The following is a 9,873-nucleotide window of genomic DNA, read 5'->3' on the forward strand; positions in this document are numbered from 1 at the left end:
TCCTTGTCGCTGGCCAGCGTAAAGGGTCACAGGCTTCCAAATCAACCCTGGCTCGGTGGATCAAGGAACCAATTCTCGAAGCTTACCGTTCTGCTGGGCTTCCGGTTCCCTCAGGGCTCTAGGCCCATTCTACCAGAGCCGTGGGCGCGTCCTGGGCTTGAGGCACCAGGCTACGGCTCAGCAGGTGTGTCAGGCGGCTACCTGGTCGAGCCTGCACACTTTCACGAAACACTATCAGGTGCATACCTATGCTTCGGCGGATGCCAGCCTAGGTAGACGAGTCCTTCAGGCGGCGGTTGCCCACCTGTAGGAAGGGGCCGTTTTACGGCTCTATTATGAGGTATTATTTTACCCACCCAGGGACTGCTTTTGGACGTCCCAATTGTCTGGGTCTCCCAATGGAGCGACAAAGAAGGGAATTTTGTTTACTTACCGTAAATTCCTTTTCTTCTAGCTCCAATTGGGAGACCCAGCACCCGCCCCTGTTTTTTTGTGTACACATGTTGTTCATGTTGAATGGTTTCAGTTCTCCGATATTCCTTCGGATTGAATTTACTTTAAACCAGTTTATAATTTTTTTCCTCCTTCTTGCTTTTGCACCAAAACTGAGGAGCCCGTGGGAGCACGGGGGGTGTATAGGCAGAAGGGGAGGGGCTTTACACTTTTAAGTGTAATACTTTATGCGGCCTCCGGAGGCATAGCCTATACACCCAATTGTCTGGGTCTCCCAATTGGAGCTAGAAGAAAAGGAATTTACGGTAAGTAAACAAAATTCCCTTCTTTGCACCAAAACTGAGGAGCCTGTGATCCACGGGAGGGTGTATAGGCAGAGGGGAGGGGTTACACTTTTTAAAGTGTAATACTTTCTGTGGCCTCCGGAGGCAGAAGCTATACACCCAATTGTCTGGGTCTCCCAATAGGAGCTAGAAGAAAAGGAATTTACGGTAAGTAAACAAAATTCCCTTCTTTAGGGGCAGTCTTTTTTTTTTTTTTTTGTGAATTAATTGGCCAATTCATTTACTATATAGCTCTGCAGTAGTTACATTGCTGTAATTACTTATTTAACCATTTAAAATAATGATTGTTAGTGAAATAGGAACAGTCTCAAAGTAGTAGTACACTTCTTGATTCAGCAATAGTTCTTTGGAACGCTTTAGTTTAATAATGTTTTTTTTTTTTTTGTTTTTTTTTACATTCAGTGAAATAAACTGCAATCAGCCTGCGGAGATGACAAGTAAAGATGCGACGCCTGGAGTATGGGAAACCCTGGAGTTTAAAGGAGAGTGGAAGAAGAGTAATAATGCGGGAGGCAGCAGGAACTTTCCTTCTTACCATTTTAACCCAGCGATTTCGTTTTGTGTGTCCACTAATTGCCAGTCAGTAAAAGTGACTCTTCGCCAGCACAATCAGGAGAATCTGTGCCATGCCATTGGTTTCCATGTTTACTTGGTTAGTATCATATTATAAATTTACTTTTGTAAACAAAACTATTAATAAGTAAAATAAGAGTATCGCTGCAAGCTTATCTTCCATCTGAGAGGAATGGTGCTGATGCTCTAACCTAATGTTGAGACTCACGCTCTACATAGTGTGTGTGTGTGTGTGTGTGTGTGTGTGTGTGTGTGTGTGTGTGTGTGATATATATATTTCTTCAGCGCTCTATTGGGAGACCCAGACGATTGGGGTATAGCTACTGCCCTCTGGAGGCCACACAAAGCACTACATTAAAAGTGCAAGGCCCCTCCCCCTCTGGCTATACCCCCCCCCGTGGTATCACGGGTTCTCCAGTTTTAGCTTTGTGTGCGAAGGAGGTCAGACATTCCATGCATAGCTCCACAGATTTTAGTCAGCAGTAGCTGCTGACTATTTCGGATGGAAGAAAAGAGGACACATATAGTGTCCCCAGCATGCTCCCTTCTCACCCCTGGATGGTGTTGTAAGGTTGAGGTACCTATTGCTGGTACAGGGCTGGAGCCTGACATGCTGTTTTCCTTCCACATCCCCTGGTAGGGCTCTGTGGAAGTGGGATCCTGCCGGCCTCTCAGCTCTGACGCCGGGCTCCATCCACAGACCCATTAGAACCTGATGGAGACGGAGCAGGAGTACGATCAGGGACAGGCCCTGCATCATACAGGTACTCTGTGTCCCCGGCAGGCACAGACACACTCCGGGCTGGCTGGGTGTTGTAGTGCGCCGGGGACCGCAACGTTGGAGTTTGTGTCCCTACAGATTACTGGGGGATTGTTTGTGTATGGGAACGCAGCGCCGACCCCCTCTGGACCGGGCGGCGCTGCTGTGACTTGTGGTGCGCCGGGGATCCGCCGTCCGCGCTTTTACGGCGGCGGCGGTTATAAATTGAGTCCCCGGCTTTTTGGGCCTAGGACGCCGGCAGCTCCGATTCGTTCCCGCCCCCACCCTGTCATTCAGGGTAGGGGAGAGACGCTGTTCGCTAGCAGCGACGAGGGCTGGAGCCTGATTTACATGCTCCAGCCCTCACACTAGGCACAGAGGGAAGCAGGCTTCCCGCTCTTAGCCAGGAACGCCCAGGGCCCGCCCCCCTTCTCTCTCAGGACGCCGGCAGCCATTACATGCAGTCTGGCTGGAGGAAGGACGCAAGGCTCTGGGAGACCTGGACTAGGGGCTATCTGGCGACCACACACCCGCTTTTTAAGCGGGCGGTAAGCGATTTTTCTGTGCTGGTCCCTCTAGTGCCTCACGGTGTATCGGTGTACTGTGTAGGATATAGAGATATTGTATTTCTTGCACTGTGAGGTCGCTTCTGGCTGCATCTCCCAGATCACTCTGTGGAAGCAACAACATGCCATCCTCAAAACGCAAGGCTGCCAAGGCTAGGGCTGTGTATACTGCGGGTGCTGCATGTGGGGCTAATCTACCAGCAGGCTCCGATGACCCCCATTGTGTGCAATGCTCCGACCCGGTGCTGCTTCGCCAGCCGGAGTCAGGAGGGAGAGTGACCCAGGCTGAGACGCCTGTAAGTCCTGCCCCGGTGACAGGGACAGACTTTGCAGTTTTTGCTGATAATATGTCTGTCTCTATGGCAAAAATCCTTGAAACCTTGCAATCTATGCATGGGGCTCAGTCTTTGGGCACGGCGAGGCCTCTGTCCTCAGGTCCCCCTCACTTGGAATTAATCCAGCCCACAGGGGGGTCCCCGGCTTCACAGGCCGAGGATTATGACTCAGATGATAGCCCCAGCCACCCTAAGCGAGCTCGCTGGGAAAGACCCTCGACGTCATCACACTGCTCAGGGTCTCAGCGCAATCAGTCTCCCTGTGATGTGTCTGATGAGAGTGATCAGGAATCCATTCCTGGAAACCCTCTCAACCTTGATACCCCTGATGGGGATGCCATGGTAAACGACCTTATCTCAGCCATCAATAGGCTGTTGGATATTTCTCCCCCAGCCCCTTCAGCAGAAGAGGCGGCTGCGGAGCAGGAGAAGTTTCGTTTCCTTTATCCCAAGCGTAAATTGAGTGCTTTGTTGGATCACGCTGACTTCAGAGAACCCAGAAAGGCGTTTCTCTAAACGATCTAAAGATACGCGTTTCCCTTTCCCCCCTGAGGTGGTCAAGCGCTGGACACAGTGTCCAAAGGTAGACCCCCCGATTTCCAAACTCGCAGCTAGGTCCATAGTTGCAGTGGAGGATGGCGCTTCACTTAAAGATGCCAATGACGGACAGATGGACCTTTGGTTAAAATCTGTCTATGAAGCTATCGGCGCGTCGTTTGCTCCGGCATTCGCAGCCGTATGGGCACTCCAGGCTATTTCAGCTGGCTTAGCAAAAGTGGATGCTATCATACATCCAGCAGTGCCGCAAGTGGCGCACCTTACCACGCAGATGTCGGCGTTTGCGTCTTACGCTATCAATGCGGTCCTAGAATCTACCAGTCGCACCTCAATGGCGTCCGCCAATTCGGTAGTTTTGCGCAGAGCCTTGTGGTTAAAGGACTGGAAAGCAGATGCTGGTTCCAAAAAATGTTTAACCAGTTTGCCTTTATCTAGAGATAGACTGTTTGGCGAGCCATTGGCTGATATCATTAAGCAGTCTAAGGGTAAAGACTCCTCTTTACCACAACCCAGAACAACCAAACCTCAGCAGAAAAAGTGGCAGCAGAGGTTTCAGTCCTTTCGAGGTTCGGGCAAGACACCATTTACCTCGTCCAAAGGGACTCAGAGGACGCAAAGAAACTCAGATTCGTGGCGGGCTCACATGCGCCCCAAGAAAGCAAATGGAGGTACCGCTTCCAAAGCGGCTACCTCATGACTTCCAGCCCCCTCCCTCCGCATCGCCGGTCGGGGGCAGGCTCTCCCGCTTTTCCGGCATTTGGATGTCACAGGTCAAAGACCGGTGGGTGACGGACATTTTGTCTCGCGGGTACAGAATAGAGTTCAATTCTCGTCCTCCAGCTCGGTTCTTCAGAACCTCCCCACATCCAGACCGAGCAGATGCTCTGCTGCAGGCGGTGGGCTCCCTAAGAGCGGAAGGAGTGGTGATCCCAGTCCCTCCTCAGGAACAAGGGCAAGGGTTTTACTCCAATCTCTTTGTGGTTCCAAAAAAGGACGGCTCGTTCCGTCCTGTTCTGGACCTAAAACGGCTCAACAAACATGTGCACGCCAGGAAGTTCCGGATGGAAACCCTGCGTTCTGTCATTGCCTCAATGTCCAGAGGAGACTTCCTTGCCTCAATAGACATCAAAGATGCTTATCTCCACGTGCCAATTGCTACAGAACATCAACGTTTTCTACGTTTTGTGATAGGAGACGACCATTTTCAGTTCGTAGCTCTGCCATTTGGTCTGGCAACAGCCCCACGGGTCTTCACCAAGGTCATGGCGGCGGTGGTAGCAGTCTTGCACTCTCAGGGACACTCGGTGATCCCTTACCTAGACGATTTATTGGTCAAAGCTCCCTCTCAAGAGGCATGTCAGCACAGCCTGAATGCTACGCTGGAGACCCTACAGTCTTTCGGGTGGATCATCAACTTTCCAAAGTCGATCCTATCACCGACTCAATCACTAACGTATCTTGGCATGGAGTTTCATACTCTAGCAGCGATAGTGAAGCTTCCGCTGAACAAGCAGCGGTCACTACAGTCAGGGGTGCAATCTCTTCTGCAGGGCCAGTTGCATCCCTTGCGGCGCCTCATGCATTTCCTAGGGAAGATGGTGGCAGCCATGGAAGCAGTTCCCTTTGCGCAGTTTCATCTGCGCCCACTTCAATGGGACATTCTCCGCCAATGGGACGGGAAGTCAACGTCCCTGGACAGGAAAGTCTCGCTTTCCCAGACGGCCAAGGACTCCCTACAATGGTGGCTCCTTCCCACCTCATTGTCTCAGGGAAGATCCTTCCTGCCCCCATCCTGGGCAGTAGTCACGACAGATGCGAGTCTGTCAGGGTGGGGAGCAGTATTTCTCCACCACAGGGCTCAGGGGACGTGGACTCCGCAGGAGTCCACCCTTCAGATCAATGTTCTGGAGATCAGAGCAGTGTATCTTGCTCTACTGGCCTTCCAACAGTGGCTGGAAGGAAAGCAGATCCGAATCCAATCGGACAACTCCACAGCGGTGGCATACATCAACCACCAAGGAGGGACGCGCAGTCGGCAAGCCTTCCAAGAAGTCCGGCGCATTCTAATGTGGGTGGAGGACAGAGCATCCACCATATCCGCGGTTCACATCCCAGGCGTAGAAAACTGGGAAGCAGACTTCCTCAGTCGCCAGGGCATGGACGCAGGGGAATGGTCCCTTCACCCGGACGTGTTTCAGGAAATCTGTCGCCGCTGGGGAGTGCCGGACGTCGACCTAATGGCATCCCGGCACAACAACAAGGTCCCGGCATTCATGGCGAGGTCGCGCGATCAAAGAGCTCTGGCGGCAGACGCCTTGGTTCAAGATTGGTCGCAGTTTCAGCTCCCATACGTGTTTCCGCCTCTGGCGCTCTTGCCCAGAGTGCTACGCAAGATCAGATCCGAGTGCAGCCGCATCATACTCGTCGCTCCAGACTGGCCGAGGAGGTCGTGGTATCCGGATCTGTGGCATCTCACGATCGGTCGACCGTGGTCACTGCCAGACCGACCAGACTTACTGTCCCAAGGGCCGTTTTTCCATCAGAATTCTGCGGCCCTGAACCTGACTGTGTGGCCATTGAGTCCTGGATCCTAGCATCTGCAGGATTATCTCAAGGAGTCGTTGCCACAATGAGACAAGCTAGAAAGTCGAATTCGGCTAAGATCTACCACAGAACGTGGAAGATTTTCTTATCCTGGTGCTCTGCTCAGGGAGTGTCTCCCTGGCCATTTGCATTGCCCAAGTTTCTTTCCTTCCTGCAATCGGGGTTAGAAAAGGGCTTGTCGCTCAGCTCCCTTAAAGGGCAAGTTTCGGCACTATCCGTGTTTTTTCAGAAGCGTCTAGCACGTCTTTCTAAGGTGCGCACGTTCCTGCAGGGGGTCTGTCATATTGTGCCCCCGTACAAGCGGCCGTTAGATCCATGGGATCTGAACAGGGTACTAGTTGCTCTCCAGAAGCCGCCCTTCGAGCCTCTGAAGGAAGTTTCCTTTTCTCGGCTGTCACAGAAAGTGGCGTTTCTTGTTGCGATCACATCGCTTCGGCGAGTGTCTGAGCTGGCAGCTCTGTCATCCAAGGCTCCCTTCCTGGTGTTCCACCAGGACAAGGTAGTGCTGCGCCCTATTCCGGAGTTTCTCCCTAAGGTCGTATCCTCTTTTCATCTTAATCAGGATATATCCTTGCCTTCGTTTTGTCCTCATCCGGTTCACCGGTATGAAAAGGACTTACGTTTGCTAGATCTGGTGAGAGCACTCAGAATCTACATTTCCCGCACGGCGCCCATGCGCCGTGCCGATGCACTTTTTGTCCTTGTCGCTGGTCCGCGCAAGGGGTTGCAGGCTTCTAAAGCCACCCTGGCTCGATGGATCAAAGAACCAATTCTAGAGGCCTACCGTTCTGCGGGGCTTCCGGTTCCTTCAGGGCTAAAAGCCCACTCAACCAGAGCCGTGGGTGCGTCCTGGGCATTACGTCACCAGGCTTCGGCTCAACAGGTGTGCCAGGCAGCTACCTGGTCCAGTCTGCACACTTTCACTAAGCATTATCAGGTGCATACCTATGCTTCGGCGGATGCCAGCTTAGGTAGAAGAGTCCTGCAGGCGGCAGTGACACCCCCGTAGGGGAGGGCTGTTTTGCAGCTCTAACATGAGGTATTTCTTTACCCACCCAGGGACAGCTTTTGGACGTCCCAATCGTCTGGGTCTCCCAATAGAGCGCTGAAGAAGAAGGGAATTTTGTTACTTACCGTAAATTCCTTTTCTTCTAGCTCTTATTGGGAGACCCAGCACCCGCCCTGTTGTCCTTCGGGATGTTTTTTTGTTGTTTGCGGGTACACATGTTGTTCATGTTGAACGGTTTTTCAGTTCTCCGATGTTATTCGGAGTTAATTTGTTTAAACCAGTTATTGGCTTCCTCCTTCTTGCTTTGGCACTAAAACTGGAGAACCCGTGATACCACGGGGGGGGTATAGCCAGAGGGGGAGGGGCCTTGCACTTTTAATGTAGTGCTTTGTGTGGCCTCCAGAGGGCAGTAGCTATACCCCAATCGTCTGGGTCTCCCAATAAGAGCTAGAAGAAAAGGAATTTACGGTAAGTAACAAAATTCCCTTCATATATGTATATGTATGTATGTATGTATATCTCTGTATCTATATCTCTCCATCACAGTGTATAGCTTGTGTTTCCAATCACGCTTTTGTTTTGATCTAAGTATATGAACTTTTTCATGTGTCTTTAGGCACCAGCTGATGATGGCCTCTCTCCTTTTTCACAAGAACCATGTGCCAGCTGTATCCCACATAGTCACTCCTTAGAAGTATCCAAAATCTGTAATTTGTCCTCTGGACAATATCTTATTGTGCCTTCCACTTACCTTCCTGATCAGGAGTGCAAATTCTCAATCTTTATCTCTACAAAGACTGAGAGGTGAGTGCAGTGTGCCAGTCACCACCTGCTTGTAAGGTCCTTGTGATATACAACACGGTACTCACATATTTCTTGTGCCTCTCCATTTACAAACCGTGATGAAAAGGAATGTATATATTTGAGGTTTTCTTTTAACTTTTGTATTTCTGTAATTTTGTGTTTCTACAGGAAACCTATCCAGAGTGAGGAGATGCTGGGGCAGATCCTAAAAGAGGTTAGAAAATAAGTACACTCTTTTTAGCTTGGTTTTGACAGGCATAAATACCATTTGAAGTTTTAAAGGGAATCTGTCAGCAGGTTTTTGCTACCTCATCAGAGAGCAGCATGAAGGTAGGCAAGGGGATTCTGAATCCAATGACTTATCACTTAGATTACTGGCTGCAGCCGTTCTGACACAAATTTAATTTTTAGCTTTAGTCATGAGCATAGTCCAGAGGGCTGTCCACACTTACACCAGGCTCTCTATGGAGATTGTACATTGACTGTGAGGTGTCAATCATAGCATAGGGTGTGCCGGACATCTAGGTATGTGAGTTTCTAGTCCTGTAATAAGCGTCCTGCTGCTTAAACAAACATATCAAATAAAAAGATTTGACTGTGACAAAGCAGGCATGCCTGAACTTTGTGTTAACCCTTGCAGCATGCTGGCTGTAGCTTACATAGCAAACACCTGCTGACATAACCCCATTAAGCATTCAATTTATATTTTTGGGGGTGCCATTTTTTGTTTCTAATGAATATGAATATTTACTACTGCTTTTTATGTCCTATTGAAAAATAAAGCTATACGTATAAACATCGTAGCATAATCTATCCTTAATCTGTGATCTGAATGTCTGGCTCTCCACCAAGTATGTAGAGATGAAAACAAAAAGAAAATATCCAATTTGTTGCTTTCATGTATCTTCAGTATTTTTCTTTCTTTCTTCTTCTAGGTTTCTGTTATATCACTTATGAAGTAAAAGTTGAAAAACCCATTTCAGGATGTCTTTCATTTTTTTTGTTGACGACCCAAAAAGTTCAATCTTTTTTAAAGACATTTCTGTAAAAAAAATGTATAAGCTGACAAACAGGGTATTAAATTGATCATATGATGAGTTTGGTACTAACCCAAAATCTGAGGTGACACTGCCACCAATAATCTAAAAACGTAAACTGCTATAAGAATTTTTTTTTTTACTCCCTGTTTCTATGTTTTGTACTTTGTGATGCAAATCTGAACTGTTTACTGTGACAATACAGTAAAATAAACTGTATTTTTCTACCATCTTTCCTTTGCTTCGTCAAATTGATAAAAAGTGCCTGTCACTAAATTACATGTTAAAAAAAACCCCAAAACTATTTTCAGTAAGCTGTGTTTGAGGAAGAAGGTGATATCAGTCCAGCCATTGCATTGATATGTAGTACTGTGCAAAAGTTTTAAGCAGGTGTGGAGAAAATGCTGCAATATACAAATGTTTTCAAATCTAGAAGTGTAAATATTTTGATCAATGAATAAAATGCAAAGTCAGTGGACAAAGAGAAATTAAATCCAATTAATATTTGGTGTGACCACCTTTTACATTTAAAAACCATAAGTTTTTGTGGACACATTTACATAAAGGGATTTTGCAGAATTAAAGTCGGGTTAAAAGTAACAAAGCTTCGAAGGAACTCTGCAGAGTTGGAGCAACCAAATTGGAGAACTAACCACAGATCTTCTGTGGATGTAGGTTGCGTAAATCCTTTTGTCTCCATGTAATCCCAGATGGATTCAATGTTGCGATTATTGCTTTGGGGGAACCAAGACACTTTCTTCATCTTTATGCTGAAGATAGTTCTTAAAGTGTAACCGTTGTTTTAATTTTTATTAGATTAATATTACAAA

General features: G+C 48.4%; 1 protein-coding gene across 3 annotated transcripts in view; it reads left to right on the plus strand.

Annotated features, from left to right (window-relative positions):
* The window catches only part of CAPN10 (calpain 10), a 64,724-nt gene extending 55,449 nt beyond the window's left edge, over positions 1–9,275 (plus strand). For all 3 annotated transcript variants that reach the window (XM_075340371.1, XM_075340373.1, XM_075340374.1), the window contains 4 exons: positions 1,200–1,449; positions 7,819–8,006; positions 8,175–8,220; positions 8,942–9,275. In XM_075340371.1, the coding sequence (XP_075196486.1) occupies positions 1,200–1,449; positions 7,819–8,006; positions 8,175–8,220; positions 8,942–8,968 (511 nt within the window). In that variant the 3' untranslated portion in view covers positions 8,969–9,275. The remainder of the gene's footprint in view (positions 1–1,199; positions 1,450–7,818; positions 8,007–8,174; positions 8,221–8,941) is intronic.
* Positions 9,276–9,873: the final 598 nt, after the last annotated feature.

This window comes from Anomaloglossus baeobatrachus, chromosome 3, assembly GCF_048569485.1.
Source record: "Anomaloglossus baeobatrachus isolate aAnoBae1 chromosome 3, aAnoBae1.hap1, whole genome shotgun sequence".
NCBI lineage: Eukaryota > Metazoa > Chordata > Amphibia > Anura > Aromobatidae > Anomaloglossus > Anomaloglossus baeobatrachus.